The 17,076-nt window shown below is 32.4% G+C and overlaps 1 protein-coding gene across 1 annotated transcript; it reads right to left on the bottom strand.

Moving 5' to 3' along the window:
- Nucleotides 1-3,566: 3,566 nt before the first annotated feature.
- Nucleotides 3,567-6,451, bottom strand: LOC7494571 (protein MICROTUBULE BINDING PROTEIN 2C). Its single transcript, XM_002305260.4, has 5 exons — nt 6,066-6,451; nt 5,896-5,979; nt 5,350-5,709; nt 4,522-4,740; nt 3,567-4,025 (listed from the first exon to the last, which is right to left on the bottom strand). The coding sequence occupies exons 1-5, from the start codon at nt 6,273-6,275 to the stop codon at nt 3,828-3,830; spliced, it is 1,071 nt and encodes a 356-aa protein (XP_002305296.4). The 5' UTR covers nt 6,276-6,451; the 3' UTR covers nt 3,567-3,827.
- Nucleotides 6,452-17,076: the final 10,625 nt, after the last annotated feature.

Below are 17,076 nucleotides of genomic sequence, written 5' to 3'. Positions count from 1 at the left end.
ATATAGGAACACAATCCTCGCATGGACACCAAATATTTATAGAGATTATACTTCAACAGAATTAATTTAGAGGAGTTACTTGTTAAAGTTCTTAGAATATATTCAACCCTAATTTATTGTTTATCAGTAACTAATCTTTTGTTCTTGAAGTTCTATTATGCAAAATAACTAACTTCAACAAGAATTGCAACAACAACACCCTTGTTTAGATGCATTCATAAATAATGTCCGATAAACTAAGAAAATATTACTCGGAATCTCTCTACAATAAAGAAAATTAAGAGAGGAAGTAGAGCTTTAAAACCAGGAGAGCTAAGCTGGAAAAATAAGCTAAGACTAGTGTTAAAATATGCAGAGAATCCTATCCAAAACAGTGCAGGAAAAATCAAACTAAAACACTCTTCTTTAGCCCCTTGTTCCTTCATTATCAACTTTAATTACTCTCTATGAAATCAGAATTAAATCAGAATATTTTGGCTTTAAATTATGTATTTTAAACCCTCTATAAAATTAGAATTATATCTCAACGTTTTGGCTTTAAATCATGTCTTTTCAGCTGAAATAACTGTTCAATTTTGAAAAAACTTGTTTAGAACTTTAAAAGCTTGAGTGCCTCATGAAACCACTTTTAACTTCTCATTTTTTGTTATATAAACAATAAGGAAAGTTTGTTCTTTTTCTATATGGGATAGAATTTTTTAGAGGGTTTTGGGATTTTTCTAAAATATATCAACTAAACTTTTTTTAATTTAATTTTTTATTCATCTATAATTTATTTAAATCATATTAATTTTTTCATAAGATGTTATATTAACTTAATGTGGCATGTACAGTGAAGCAAAGAAAGAGAAGCCCATGCTGAAGGATGATGGAAAAAGACAACAGATTCTGAAAGTGGAATTACTGTGGGCTCTGTTGCTCCGGCTGCTGTGGAGAATCAGATGACCAAGAAAAAGTGCTCGGAAGTTGGCTAGAATTCTATCGGTTTCAGAAAAGAGAAGCTCAGAGGAGTGGTATGATGAATCTCACAAATAGCAGATTAGTGTACTTTTTGTTTGTACAATATGCCGTACCTGGTTAAAATAACGATGAGGAGGTTCCTGATATATACGAAGCATAGAAGAGAAAAGAGCAGAATATTTCTCTTCATTGCTAATAGTTAAATCTCCTAGCAGAAATTATGGCTCTCCGAAGCAAATTTGAGGAGGATAGAAAGCAGATTCAACAACTGTGAGCTGCTAGGAAGTTTCGAACTTGTTTAGTGCTGCAGAGGCCATACAAATATGATCGGAATCTGAAGCATCTTGTAACCCATCGAGTTTTTTTCCTGAAGCAACCTTTGTTATGATAGTTCGATCATGCTCTCTGCTTGCAATTCCTTTTCAGTAACCCAAACTGCAACAAGGAAGGGAAGACGACTACTTTTTTCAAATTTGATGGACGACTGCATTGAGCCACATTAAGTATTGGCTATTTACCCCAAAGAAAGCACAAGCATCAGCAATTCCACATCCAAAGGCAATTAGATGTAGCTCAAGGAAGTTTGGCCTTATCCATCGAGGATGATAAAATTATGGAGCACTTGAAATGAGAAAATACCAGTGTGGCATTCTGTCCTCTGGTAGGTTGAAATTTTACTTCTGTTAGTCAATTACACCCTTCAATGTAAAATATCATTATTTTACCGAGTTTTTTTTTAACATAGCACAGTAAAACAGAATCGTTAAAATAGCATAGATGAAAAAATATTTAAGTATTTATGACACTTCATCGGGTGGATTTTTTTTTACCTTCATCCATTCCCCATCTACTTGGACATCCATATATATCTGTCTATACCAATATATGCACATCACAATAGTATACCAAGCAAGAGTTAAAAACAAGGACTATAAGCATTTTTTATACAACAAGTTGTAATAGAAATCATCAACAAATTACAGATAATCCACATTTTGTAAAATGCAATATGCAATTAGGTGTGAACATGGTTGATGATATAGTTGTCATTTATCACAAGTACTAATTGCTTCATTGATTTTAATCGATTCACGCACTTCTCTTGTAAAACCAACTATTGAAGGTGTCTCGGATTAAAACAATCCAGCTCCAAGATCAAATAGAGATATCACGTGTGATCTAGAAGTTGTTGCATCAACAAGTAATTTAATTAGGACCTTTAGTGGCCACAATACATCACAACTTCTGCGCTCCACAAAATATCATTACACCTAAAAAAAATATTTGCATTATAACTGATACAAACAAGCCACACATCATCTGTCTCCACCAAATCCTAATATAATATGTCAAACTCTTGTTTTGAAGGATGTGTACACATTATATTTTTCAAGGCAACATATTTTAACTTAAAGTTGAAGTTACTCAAAAGTGTTGTGAACAATATCAATAATATCCAATAGGCTTAGGAAAAGTTTGTGCTACGAAATTCTTAATTACTGCATGTCTATTTGATATAATACACAACTTAATGTGACCGTCAATCACATATCGACAAAGCAAATCTAAAAACCAACTCCAAACATTGTTTCTCTTCTTTGACAATAGCAAAATATAACAGAGAAACTCCATTATTCACATCATAGGCAACTACAAACAACAACTTTACCTTGTACTTACCATAAAGATGAGTGTTGTCAATACTAATTAGAGGACGACAATATTGAAACTCATCAATTAAAGCATCAAATGCCCAAAATTCTCTCTCAAATATTGCCTAATTAACTCTAACAAAATAATTTTATTAATTCACAATCAACAACTTAAAATCATTTATTATTTTACAAAATAATCTAATTATCAACTCAAATTATATCTAATTAACCTAATTACAAAAAACCCTGAATTTTCCAAAAAATCCATAATTCAAAACCCTAACATTATATGAAATCAAATTAACACACATAGCACAAATTACATCAAATTAATCGAGGAAAAAATGTTAAACATACCTCTAAATGTAGAATGTGAGTGATAATGGTGATCAATGCTAGTTGTTTTGGCTGGTAATCTATTGACCCGCGGTGGAGAGGGAGTGATGGGTGATTTCGTGGTGTTGTTTTGGGTGTGTTTCATGTTGGAGAGGGAGAGATGGGTGATTTTATGGTGTTTTGGGTGTGTTTTATGGTGGAGAAAGATAGAGAGAAGAGAAGGTCGTTAACAGCAGGAGAAGGGAGGGGCAGGTGGATGTAGAGATGTGGAGACAGGGGGAATAAAAGGAGAAAGGGAAAGAAAAGAATTTTGGTTATTAAATTTGAATAAAGTCACAGATGTCATTTGCAACTAGCATGTCGCAGGTAACAATTATAACTCGTAAAACTGTATTATATCCCCAAATATCTTCTTGCTATATCCCCGAATATATTCTTCATTGTGTTACTTCACCCAAAAAAAAATATATCACTATACTAAAAACCCAAAAAACTTTTATTTTACCTGCAGTCCCATCATTGTTCCTTAAGCATTTGCTTCTTTACCATCTTCATGATTTTTGGAAATCCATGGAACTGCTTGACATCAAATGATAGGTTCGCCTGAGCCAAAAATGAAAAACGAAAGACCATAGAACTGATAATCATAATACATCCACAATCCAGTTCCGACAAGCAACTTACTGCAACCATACACACACACACACACACGAAATAAAATAATAATTAAAGAGAACTTTCAACATAGTTCAGCACACTTTGTGCGGTCATGTCTTGGGTAGTGTATGCAGAATATATTGCACAAGTGGATATGCCTGATTCTTCGTGAACATGCTCTTCATGCCTTTCTCTAGTGTTTGCTCATAAGAATAGAAGTTAGTGTATTTGTCTTGGGGAAACCTTTCCGTCTTTCATATTATTGGATCTGAAAACAAATGATTGAAGATGCAATCTGGCACTGGCTGCGGCAGCAATAGATTTTTCATCTTGCTTTTCTTTTGCAGAAGCAACAGCAGCAATGTAAGCTTCTCTTGCTTCTTCCATTTTTTGCATCTCCCTGTCATCTAAATCATCCTGTACAAAACGAATTTGAAGATCCAAGTGTACATATGATCCAATCAATAACAGAAGTAAATTATGAAGGCATGGATATAAACTCTTTTTCACTGAGTGCCTAGGTTTATCATCACACATCACAGAAGAAAAAAGCTTTCACAACTTCCAAATGTTTAACATCACACATCACATGTTCATCAACTCTTTAGCAACAATAAAGACCACGACCTCGTACAAATTTAGTCCATTGCAATTTTTTCCCAAAGACATTATGTGGAAAACTAAGCATTCACAGCAAAACCATGTATTTCATAATAAAAAATGCAAATTCAGTCTGTCTACTGAAGATCAACCAAGGTTTTAACTGTTGATAGTCCACAAGTTCTTATTCATGACGCATGCTTTGTCTGCAACAGTATCTTAAATAGGGAGGTGGGGGACCTACAGTGAATTGGAGAAAAGCAAAGAGAGAAACAGATTAAAATATACATCAAGAAGGAGATTGTGAGCTTACAATATCAGGAAGCTGGTCCAAATAGCAAGGTTTGATATCGTAATCTTCAGCATATGGAATGGAATTATTCTTTGTCAAGTTTTCAAATACCAACATAAATGATGAAATGCCTCCTTGTATGGAGTCTAGTTCTTGCTGGAGTGTTTCCACTTTCTGATTGGACGTCATCGCCTCCCATTGTAATTTTTCAAGTGCAGCTTGCTTGTCTGCGAGCTTAATCTGTGGAAAACAACTGCTCTTACTAACAAGATGGCATAACCTCAAACAAGAGAGCGAGGTTTACAGTGAATTTCATATAGGCATGTAGCTTTGCTCCAATCTCATTTATAGGGTTGTATATACAACTCAGTTAAATTGCAAAACATAGATCATTTCTAGGATTTGATATTGATTAACCATTGTATCACATGAAACACAAATCATATTTCTCAAGTTATATATATAGACACACACACACACACACACACTTAACAATAAATTCAAACGTTCATTATTTGAAGGCAATTTAAAATCCTGAATTTCGATGTTTCATACATCAAAAGGTAGTCTTCCATTTAGTTCTGTCTAGAACCAAAATGGATCACATAGCTAGCATATAACTTGGAGTGCATAAAATGTCAAAAACTTGGAAGGAAAATCTCCTGAGCAACCTTTGAAAGATTAGAAATTTGCTAAGGTCACTGGAGTTAAAAAGTAAACGCATCATATGACACCAGCAAGACCATAATTTTGATTGTCAATCGCTATAGCACCTAATTGTGAAACAAATGAATTAAAAAAAGCTCACTGTGCATGCTAATAAACAATGCAAGCAATGTAAGTAAGTACCTTTGCATTGGAGAGTTGTAATTGGGTGGACTTAATTAATGAGTCCTTTTCTGCAACTTGGAGTTTGACTTCATCGAATTCGGCATGAACAGCATTCATCTGATTCTTTGAAACTTCTGCTGATTTCAAAAGCTCATCTTTCTCCAACAATTTCCTTTGCAGATCTTCCACTTGCTCCCTCAAAGCGATTAACTCTTCGGCATCCTTCCCTGTCGGCACAGCCCTGGAGGAAGAAAGGATAGCGAAGCTATCGGCATCTTGATTATCATTAGCAGTTTTACCTTGATCCTTATCACCATGGTCCATTTTCTTTTTTGTTGGAATAGATTGGCAAGTATTTCTGCCTCTAGGATCAATCATCTTCAACACCAAAAAAATAAATAAATAACTCAGATTTCTTTTTTTAACTAGCACTTAACAGAACTATCATCATCGTATAAAGAAATACATTAAGGAGAAGCAACAAAATAAATGAACAAATAAAACCCATTACTATAAAACACTAATAATTTCAACTTATACAAGAAAAGAAAGAAAAATTGTTACCTTTTTGGATAAGGATTCTCTAGAAGGAGTCTTGGTGTAAATCACCGAACCTCTCCGTGTAAATGAAGTGCTCACTTTTCGATCCTGAACAAAAATTTTACCGAATTAATAGAAAGTTGTTTAAACTTGAGGATGAAATGAACAAGAAAATGAGTTAGAGAGATTATTACAATGAGGGACTGGACGAGGGGAACCATTTCGACAAGATCGTTGAAGAGGACACGATCGACATTCCCACCTGCAGAAGAAGCGAGTTGAGAGTGATTTGGGTGGTGAGTCGGGGAAGAATTGCTGTTGCTGTCTTCGGAAAGCCATGATTTTGGGTCTCCAAAATTGCTGGAATTCTGCTGCAAATCTACAAAACGTTGAGCCTCGTACATCCTCTTCCTCTTCCTTTCCTTTCTTTCTACTCTTCTTTACTGAGAATTTTGAGGGAGAGAGTCTTCTTTCTTGGAAATTTAAAGGGAGTTGCAATTGCAGGCTCACAGGAAAGAGAGAGTTTACCAGTACGGACTAAGGACTTCAATTTTGAAATTTCGTAAAACACGCTTTAACGCTTTCTTTCCCTATTGTGTAAATTTACACTTAGGATGGATTGTTTTGCGTAAAATATCTATAGTAAAATATTTTATAGATATCTTCATGTTTATTTTTATAAAATATTTTATAAAAAAATTAATTAAAAAAATATTTTATAATCAATCTTCAAATTTAAATATATTTTAAAAAATATTTTTAACTTATAAAATTTTATAAAATATTTTACAAATATTAACTTACTTACAATATTATCTAATTTAATTTTAACTATAACTTGCATTTCACCAATATCATCATCTCTAACAAGATGTGATCATTATAAAATCAAAATCCATAGCTATTAAAAAAAGAATGGATATACATGCTTTTCCAATATATTTTTGGATATAAAAAAAAAATCTTAATCTTAAATTGAAACGCTTATACACACATTGAATTAATTAAATCGATATTTTATCAAGAAATAACTGAGTTAAGATATTTAACCTTGCAATATGAGTCATGTAATTAGTTATGTTTAATAACTTTATTTCCTAGAATAAATATTTTATTCAATTAAATGATTATTTGTATAAGTAAAAGGTAGAAAAAAAGGTTGTTAAAAAAAATAAATTCAATAAAACTATAAAGCTCAACTATAAAATAACTCAATAGTAAATGGCAAAACTAGAGAAAAGAAATTAAAACCAATCTAATATTGAAGAATAAAAAAAATCAATTTAAAAAAACCGAGACAACCCGGGCAAACCTCCTAAACATTGGTTAATCTCTAAAACTCTCAACTCATGAAATTTTAGACCCAGACTCAACTAATAAGCTCAGTTTCAAACTAATTTAATGTTGAAGGATGAAAAATAATTTGATCAAAGTGAGAAAAACAGCAATCAAAAGAATGAGAATCAAATTTGAAAGGAAAAACAAACTAAAAAGAATGAAATTGTAAAAAAAATCCAATTTTAAAAATTATCTTAAACAAAATAAATAGCAATCAAAAGAATATGGACTATATTTGAAAGACTAAAAAACTAAAGGCGGCTGAAATTAAAAAGGAATTTTTTATATATAAATTATTACAAATAAAATAAAAGGTAATCAAAAGAAAAGGGATCAAATTTAAAGAGATTAAAAATTTAAGGACTTCTTTAAGATTTTGAAGAGGCAAGCGCGGAAATTAAATAAATGAGAGAGAAGAAAGGGGGGAAGGCCACAAGCACAAAATTAGGCAGCCTTTGTCAAAATGCACCGCCTCCCTCAAGGAGGCGATGCCAAGACAATTCAAACATCATCGCAGAAAGCGGTGTTTGACCACTAGACAGTCCCTCAAGCATTTCCCGAAAAAGCAGGGCCACCCACATGTTGATGCGTGCGCAATTTTTTTATATAGTATTTGTATATATTGAATTACACAATTGACCCTAAACCAACCTAATATATATATCCAAATTTTAGTTCATTAATAAATTATTTATTACCATTCTCTTGTTTTATGACATGACACCCTTATGGCCAACACTAAGAACGTAATATGTTTATTTTTAGCCTAACTGATTAATACTTAAAAGTGCATTCTCATTAAGGTTTTATATCATCATATTACATTTAAAGTATCATTAAATTCCCTAACTTAAGCATGTTTTATAATAACAAGTTTGATAATATAAAATAGCTTTAATTTATGGTAAATGCTCATTTTAAATGCAGACATATCTCACAATTCAAAGGATTGATTGATGTGATTAACTATTGAAAGTGAAAGGACAAAGAAAGGGCTAAGCTTAGAAAAGATATGTGATTCAATTCAAACTGGAACATCATTCAATCATTGGATCATATCTAGAGTTATAAATCTTGGATTTTAGTCTGGTTTATATGAATAGAAAGCTAAGACATAGGCTTAAAACATTCATGAAGAGTCCAAGACTCAATTCTGCCGTTTTGAAGTCCAAATCTTAGCATAAAAAAAGAAGTTTGAATTTGTCTTGCAGCCCAAACACTATTCAGTGTTCAGTCCATATCTCGGGTTCTAGAAGTCCAATTGAGCTCATTCTTCTTTGGGTGGAAAGCTGAGACAAATGTCTATAACTTTCATAAAGACTACGTTGCCAAATTCTGATTGAAACAATGTCATTTTGTCCATAAAACAAATCTATACCTAAACCACTAAGTCCACTAAGCCAATAGTTGACCACTAATTCAATAGTTAATTACAAAATGAATAGTTTGTTTTAGCCTATAAAAGGATGCATTTGTCATACATTTAGGCATCTTGGTTTTCATATCAAGATCATTTTCTTACTTTCTCTCTTTGTAATGTTCAAGTTTTATTTCATGTTTTAATTTCATTAATCTCTTGCTCATTTCCTTTACTACTCTTAGTTAACTTATATCAAGATTATGTTCTTGTCTTGTTTATTTATGTTCTTCTTCTTCATTATATCTAGCTAAGTTAATTATGTCAAGGTGAAAATTTTTCACTAATGGTGTTATAATATGTATAATATAAACTCAACATGGACTTCAATGTTTATATCCAATAAAGTTTGTTATTAATATGTCTAATCTTTTTATCTTACTAATTCTTAATACCTTACTTGTTAAATGATTAATCTAGATTTGTGTTGTATAACACTTGGTACAATAAATGCTTGATCCTTCATAGTTTTCGGCTAGCATCGTTGTTATGAGAGGAACTTGATTTGTTGTTAACATAAGTTAGCATCATGAATTCCTGACAATATTTAAAACTATGATGTTACTAAAATAAGATAATTAATATGATCATGTTAAAAATTTATAATGAACTATTAAGGATAAATTATCCGATTGTAACCCCATTTGTGTATGGTTTCCAGTTGAGTAATAAAAAGAGTTTATACTATACTTATTTCTAATACCATTAGTGGATCCTTTAACATTGACAATTGTTTTTACCTTTGTTTAATCCTCACATAAATCTCACATCACAAAGATCTCTTTAACTCTTTGTTAATATATATAGTTGACCTCCCTGTGGATTGACCCCGGTCTTGCTGGGTTATTTATTACTTTGACACTCCTGCACTTGGGATAAGACATCAACTCTTTGATCGTGTCAAGTTTTTAGCGCCATTACCGGGGAGGTAAGTTACTGTATAAATTATATATTTTATTTTTCTTTTCACTTTTATTGTTTTTCTAATTTTTGTTTCTTCCTCTTCCTTTTCCTTTTCCTTTTCTTCTTTTTTTTTCTGTACTTGCATGAGAGTTTGGTTATGCACATTAAGTGGTAGACTTTCTAGGAAATCTTCATCCTCATCTGAAAACATGATCGAAGAAGATAACCAGTCACTTCATAAGAAGAATAATCGTGTTAGAACACTAAGAGGTCACATGAATCCAACAAGAACAAGTGCACCATCATATATAGTTTTTCCTCCTGATGCATCTCACTTCAATTTTAACCCAAGCATTATTCAACTTTTACCTTCTTTTCATAGCTTAGATCTAGAAAATCCATACTTGCATTTGAGAGAATTTAAAGAGGTTTGTAACACTTATAATGACTTAAATTATAGCATGAACACCATTAGATTAAAGCTTTTCCCTTTTTCATTAAAATATAAAGCCAAAACATGGCTACAAAATCTTAGGTCAGGATCCATTCGTGCTTGGGATGAAATGCAACAACAGTTTTTGAAGAAGTTTTTTCCTTCTCATAGAACAAACTCTTTCAATAGACAAATCACCACTTTCACTCAAAAACCAAGAGAAACATTTTACCAATATTGGGATAGGTATAGAGACTTGCTTAATACGTGTCCTCATTATAGTTTTGAAACATGGAGATTGGTTTCACATTTTTATGAAGGGTTAACACCTAAAGATAGACAAATGTGGAATTGATGTGCAATGGAACTTTTGAAAATAAAGACCTGATGAAGCAATGAGTACCTAGACTTGTTAGCTGAAAATGCTTAAAATTGGGACACTACAGGCACTTATGAGGCACCAGGTAAAACCCAACCTCATACATCTAGTGGAGGAATGTACAATCTTAAGGAAGATTATGACCTCCAAGCTAAATTTGCATCTTTAGCTAGAAAAGCCGAGGCACTTGAATTTAGAAATAGTGGTTAATTAAAATCTATTCAAGATATTGTGTGTCAAATCTATGAAACGAATGAACATTCAACCAATGATTGTCCAACTTTGTCTTCTTTTAAGGAATGTCTCCATGAACAGGCCAATGCTTTAAACAGTTCCAAAAGTCAAATCATAACCCATACTCGCAAACGTACAACCCTGGTTGGAGAAATCATCCAAATTTTAGTTGGAAGAGTGGTAATAATAATGCACAAACTTCACAACCACCATTTCAAGCCCACCATAATTTTCAAAATTCTCAACGATATGCACCTACTTATACTCCCCCTCATAGAAGAAATCTTGAGGAAACATTGCATGCATTCATTGAAAAGCAAGAGACAATCAACACTCAATATGCTCAAACCATGGTAGATTTAAAAGATACTCTTATAAAATTCACATCTGCTCTTAGTTTTCAGGAGAAAGGTAAGTTTTCATCTCAATCACAGCAAAATCCCAAAGGATAATCCAAATAGCTTCGGAAGCTAACACATGGATCGAGTTAAATCAGTCACGACTCTCCGCGGTGGTAAGGTTATTGAAAAACTCATTCTTGAACCTTATGAGAAAGAAGATGAGTTAATCTCTGAGGGTAAGGAAAGGGTTGAACTTGAACATTGCAAAGAAAAGACTGATTCCTCACCAGCACTTCCATTTCCTCATGTTATGACCAAACAAAGGAAAGTCAATCACAATTCTGAAATCTTTGAAACTTTCAAACAGGTAAGGATCAATATACCTTTATTGGATGCTATTAAACATGTACCTTCTTATGCTAAATTTTTTAACGACTTGTGCACTGTGAAGAGAAAACTAAATGTGAAAAAGAAAGCCTTTTTAGCCGAACAGGCAAGTGTCATTCTTCAAAACAATAATGCTTTGAAATATAAAGACCTTAGTTGTCCTACAATTTCATGCTTTATTGAAGAACATAAAATTGAAAGAGCTTTACTTGATCTTGGAGCTAGTGTGAATTTACTTCCATATTTGGTTTTTCAAAGTCTCAATCTAGGTGAGTTAAAACCAACTTCTGTAACACTTTTACTTGCTGATAGATCTGTAAAGGTGCCTAGAGGAATAGTTGAAGATGTGTTAGTACAAGTTGATAAATTCATTTATCCTGTGAATTTTATTGTCTTGGATACACAACCTGTTAAAGCATGTAATTCAATTCATGTTATTTTAGGATGTCCATTTCTTGCAACTTCTAACGCTTTGATTAATTGTAGGAATGGACTGATGAAGTTATCTTTTGGAAACATGACATTGGAGATGAATATTTTCAACATTTGCAAGCAACCTGGAGATGATAACGATTTACAAAAAGTAGATCTTTTTGAAGAATTAGTTTATGATCAATTTGAATCTACTTTGAGTAAAACTAAGTTCAATGAATATGAAGATTTGCAAATGATTTATTCTCAGGAAGAAATCAAAGACAAGAAAGGCACTGAAAATATTGTTGCGGATCATTTGTCAAGATTGACAATAGATTCGACATCTGACATCACATCAATCGATGATTACTTTCTTGATGAATCCTTACTTTCTCTCAATTCAATGCCTTGGTTTGCTAATCATATCAATTTTCTTGCTTCAGGATTTTTGCCAGCTCATTTGGATACCCAAGACAAAAGAAAGTGTTTGAGCGACGTGAAGAAATTTTATTGGGATGACCCTTACTTATTCAAATATTGTCCTGATCAAATATTTCAAAAATGCATTTTCGATAATAAGGTAAGTAGTGTCATTAACTTTTGTCATTCTAAGGCAAGTGGGGGTCATTTCTCATTAAAAAAGACAACTGCAAAAATCTTACAATGTGGATTTTATTGGCCCACAATGTTCAAGGACACGCATGCATTCTGCAAAACTTGTGAAAATTATCAAAAATCTATTTCAAAACGTCATATGATGCCTTTAAATCATATTCTTGTTATTGAAATCTTTGACTGTTGGGGTATAGATTTCATGGGTCCATTTCCTCCATCATTTGGTTTTGTGTACATATTAGTCGCAATAGATTATGTTTCAAAATGGATAGAGGCAATTCCAAGTCGAAACAATGATCACAAAATAGTGATCAAGTTTTTTAAGATAATATTTTGAGTCAGTTTGGAATCCCTCGAGCCATGATAAATGACGGTGGAACACATTTCTGCAACAAGCCATTTAAGTCTTTAATGAAGAAATATAGAATCACAGACAAAGTTGTCATCCTTTATCACCATCAGACAAGTGAAAAAGTAAAACTTGCTAATAGGGAGATCAAACAAATCTTGGAAAAAACAATGAACCCTAATTGGAAAGACTAGTCTTTAAGACTTAATGATGCACTTTGGGCTTATCGAACTATTTTTTAAACATCATTAGCTATGTCACCTTATAGGTTGGTTTATGGAAAATCTTGTCACTTGCCTGTAGAATTTGAACATAAAGCTTATTGGGCTATCAAAGCTTTCAATTCAAAACTTGATGATGCTAGCCAGCTGCATAAATTACAAATAAATGAGCTTGAGGAAATAAGAAATGATGCATATGAGAATTCAAAAATTCATAAAGCAAGAATCAAAGAGTTTCATGACAAGAGAATCTTGAGAAAAACATTTGATGTTGGTCAAAAAGTTTTGCTTTATAATTCTCGACTCCACTTATTTCTTGGAAAGCTAAGATCAAGATGGAGCTGTCCATTTATTGTGAAACATGTGTATCCTTATGGGGCCTTTGATATTAAGAATCCAAAGAATGACAATGTCTTTAAGGTAAATGGACATTGTTTGAAAGCTTACTTTGATAACTTTCCTAGTGAAGATGAGTCTATTGGTTTGAAAGATCCTGTATATAAAGATTGATTATTTTGTTTTTCTCACATTATTTTTGTGTTTCTTTTTTGTATGACTCTTGTTTTGCTAGTCTTTCTCCAACCCCGGTCAAATGGCGGATAACAGTACTCTGTGACTCTTAAATCGGTTCTTTCAATTTTGCATGATAACTGATATCTGTGTATATTTTTGTTTAATTCCTTGCTCCTTCTCTTTTCTCTGTATCTCTTCTCCACTTCTCATTTTAAAAATGGACATCACTCTTGAAAAATTGAAACGGTATTTTCCCGCTTTGCCTCAAAATACGATTACAAAAATTTATCGTACTAGGTGTGAAAGATTGAGGTTATTAATGAATCATGGAATTCCTAAAGATATTCGTTGGATGATTGAAGCAAAGGTTCGCTTATCAGGTGAGTCTTCCAATTCTTTTATTTCATACATGCCTGGAACAGGTAAAAGCACTTTTGCAAAGAAACGTCATGCAAAACGACTAAAAATATGTCACAGATGTGCTAGATAGACTTATAATACACAATGTCGTTCTTTAGGAATGATATCTATAAACCGTGAAGATAAAATACAATTCATTAAGGATGGCCTAAGTAAGGAGTCTTTAGATAATCTTCTATTAACTCTTGAGACGCATTCTATTAAAGATGTGCATCGTGCAATTCATGATTTATGACCCCATTTTCATAAAGAACATGATCGACATAGTCTTGGGAATCTGACTAAAAAAGACCTTGTTTGTCAGTTTTTAAGAAAACTGGATGGGAAGCTTATCCCTAACCTATAAAGGGTGTTTAAGTCGTTCTTGGACGTAAAACCAAGGGAAGATATGAGCCACAATCATAACTACTTTACATACACATGTTCTAAAAAAAAAACAAAAAAAAAGAATGACTCCAGCTGGCCTACATATAGGTGGTATGATTGCATTTTCAATTTCTCATCTATAAAATCTTCTCTTCCATCCCTTTATTTCTATTCAACCCATACATTTAACAAATACAAAAGTGTATAGAAATGGCAGGTTCCTCAGGTCATCAAATAAAAAATATTTATGTTTTTTGTGGATCCAGTCCTAGGAAAGAAAAGGAGTTTTTAGAATCAGCAAATCATCTTGATCAGGTACTAACTGAGAGAAAGATTCATTTAGTGTATGGGGGAGGCAACCTTGGGTTAATAGGGAGTGTGTCAACAGCTGTATTTTTAGGAGGCAGTCAAGTTTTAGGTATCATTCCAAAAGCTTTAGCCAAAGTAGATATCATTAGAAAAACAATTGGAGAGGAAATACAGGTCTCCACAATGTCTAAACGAATGGATAAAATGTTTGATCATGATGACGCCTTCATTGCCTTACCAGGTGGTCTGGGCACATTAGAAGAGATATTTCATATTTCCTCTTGGGCCCAACTGAACATTCACCATAAACCTATAGGTTTGCTAAATGTTAATGGTTTTTATGATCATTTGTTGTCCTTTCTTGATCATGTTGTGGAACAGAATTTTCTTACATCTTCGGCACAACAAATTATAATATTTGCTGCTACTACTGAACAACTGATTAATCAGTTGCAAGCTTTCATCCCTATAATTGATTCCTCCGTGAGTCGAATAGACTAGTCAAACAAGGAAAACCGTAAAAAGCTTAGATTGGATTTGAGCCTTAGTTTGTAAAAACTTGTGTCTTTTGGTTTTATTAATAGCATAATATTTTTTTTCTATTTTATTATTTCTTATTTTTGTTTAAGTGTGTTTCAGGTTTGTCAGTAGTCGCTGCTTCAGGTGATGTTTTCTATACTTTACCTTTCTACCTTAAAACATTGAGGACAATGTCTCATTTTGGTTGGGGGGAGGGTAGTAGTCGTAAGTTAAAAAAAAAACCTTTTTGTTGTTATTAAAACCATTTGACGAAACTTTTTGTTGTTATTGTTAAGATGGCAGAGTAAGGAGTATTGACTCTTGAGACGCATCTTAGTAAACATTCATAACAAGATCTATCACACACTTCTTATGAAATGTTCAGGTTTACAAACTCTCGCATTGTTTTTACTTGATTCTGCTCATATACTTATTTAACAAGTATTTATAAACCATCATTTTTACACACACATTTTAACACATGTTTGTGGGTTGCACATTGGATCATTACATTAATTATGTTCTTTTGTTAAAGGTAACAACAAAGGGAAAGAGATAATATATAATTTGCAAGAAAAAGAAAAGAAAAAAAATGATAATGAATATAATATAATAAATAAATAAAAACATAGATAAGTTTGGTTTCGTAGCCTCCCTGACCTAAGCAATTAAGTCTGAAAGGGTGTTTTAACACCTAATACCCTAAAGTCAAGTAACTTGGGATCTATTGGCCTAAAGCTTGTTACATGGGTTGAGGAGAAAAGCTTAAGGGAATCAAGCATTGTACTATTTACGTTTCAATATCTACAACCCGAGTTACCAAACTTGAAGGGGTGTCTCAACACCCAATGCCCTAAGACCTACAGGTCTGGGAGTCATTAGCCTAAAGCTCGTTACATGGGTTAAAGATGCATTGTGTTTTAAGTTATATGTATATATATAAAAAAGAAAAAAAAAGAAAGATAATAATCCCAACCCAAGGAAGTTAACCTTAGAATAAAATTGTGTTTTCTTCCAAGTAAAACCCCATAACTATATGTTGATATATTGAGCACAAAATGAAGGTTTATTAATATATTTATTAAGAAGTATGAAGTAAATATATAAATTTAATGAGAGTTTGTTTATTTGGATAGATTAATGGAAGTTAAATGATGAATGCCTTGCTTTCTGGATTTTGTAAATTGTTTTTCTACTTTAACGTTTTAATTACTAGAGACTAGTAACTAACCCACACCCCCCATCACTAATATTCAAATTATGATTTCTAATTTTCTATTTATCATGATATTAATTCTCTAAGGAACTAAATTTCCTTATTCGCCCACTAACTAGGGCATAAATGTCATTAACCAGGAAGTTAGTTTCTCAAATTACTCATTAAACAGGGCATCAATCCCAGGAATGTCAATTTCTTTTATTTTATTCATTTTCATTTTTTTTCTTTAGGAAGTTAACTGGTTTCCTTTCCTATAACCAATATAAATTTTCCTTTTGTTTCTTCACAACTAATTTATTTTTTTAAAAAAAAAATTCTTTCTTTTCCTATCCATCAATATTCACCTAACCCAAAATCTTCATCAATCTTAATTAATTGCATTCAAAATTTCCAGTCACCTTTTTTTTTTTTCTCTATTGCTGAAACCAAGCCAATAAATGGAGCATTTATCTTTTCAATTTATTTTTTTACAATAAATCACTACTCATTCTTAATTCATGCTAATAATCATTAATCAATATGAAAAACATTCATCCGTTACATAATCAATACAATTTCATCCTCACAAAAGCATAACATTCACAATTCATTAACAAAAACTCAAATTCAATGCAATTAATCTATTTGAAGGTATTTCTTACCTTAAATGGATGATTTCTCAAGTGTTGGAAGCTTAGAAAATCAAGCCCCCTTCAATTCTCCTTTTCCCCTCTTTTTTTTTTTTTTCCAAAACCCTAACCCTTATTTTACTCTCTAAAGCTCACCCAAAAACCTTAAATCTCCCCTTTCTAGCAGAACCTCTTTTTATGTTTAGTTTATAGTGTAACT

This window comes from Populus trichocarpa, chromosome 4 (assembly GCF_000002775.5).
Source record: "Populus trichocarpa isolate Nisqually-1 chromosome 4, P.trichocarpa_v4.1, whole genome shotgun sequence".
Taxonomy (NCBI): Eukaryota; Viridiplantae; Streptophyta; class Magnoliopsida; order Malpighiales; family Salicaceae; genus Populus; species Populus trichocarpa.
The sequence above is the reverse complement of the archived record's forward strand: the minus strand, read 5'-3'. Positions and strand labels throughout refer to the sequence as shown.

Bases quoted from the DNA above. Each gene is read 5' to 3' on its own strand.
- LOC7494571 (XM_002305260.4), bottom strand. From the start codon at position 6,275: ATGTACGAGGCTCAACGTTTTGTAGATTTGCAGCAGAATTCCAGCAAT. The intron at 5,980-6,065 runs GTAATAATCTCT...ATTTTTGTTCAG, and splicing joins CCCTCGTCCAGTCCCTCATT to GATCGAAAAGTGAGCACTTC. The intron at 4,026-4,521 runs GTAAGCTCACAA...CGTTTTGTACAG, and splicing joins TGGACCAGCTTCCTGATATT to GATGATTTAGATGACAGGGA.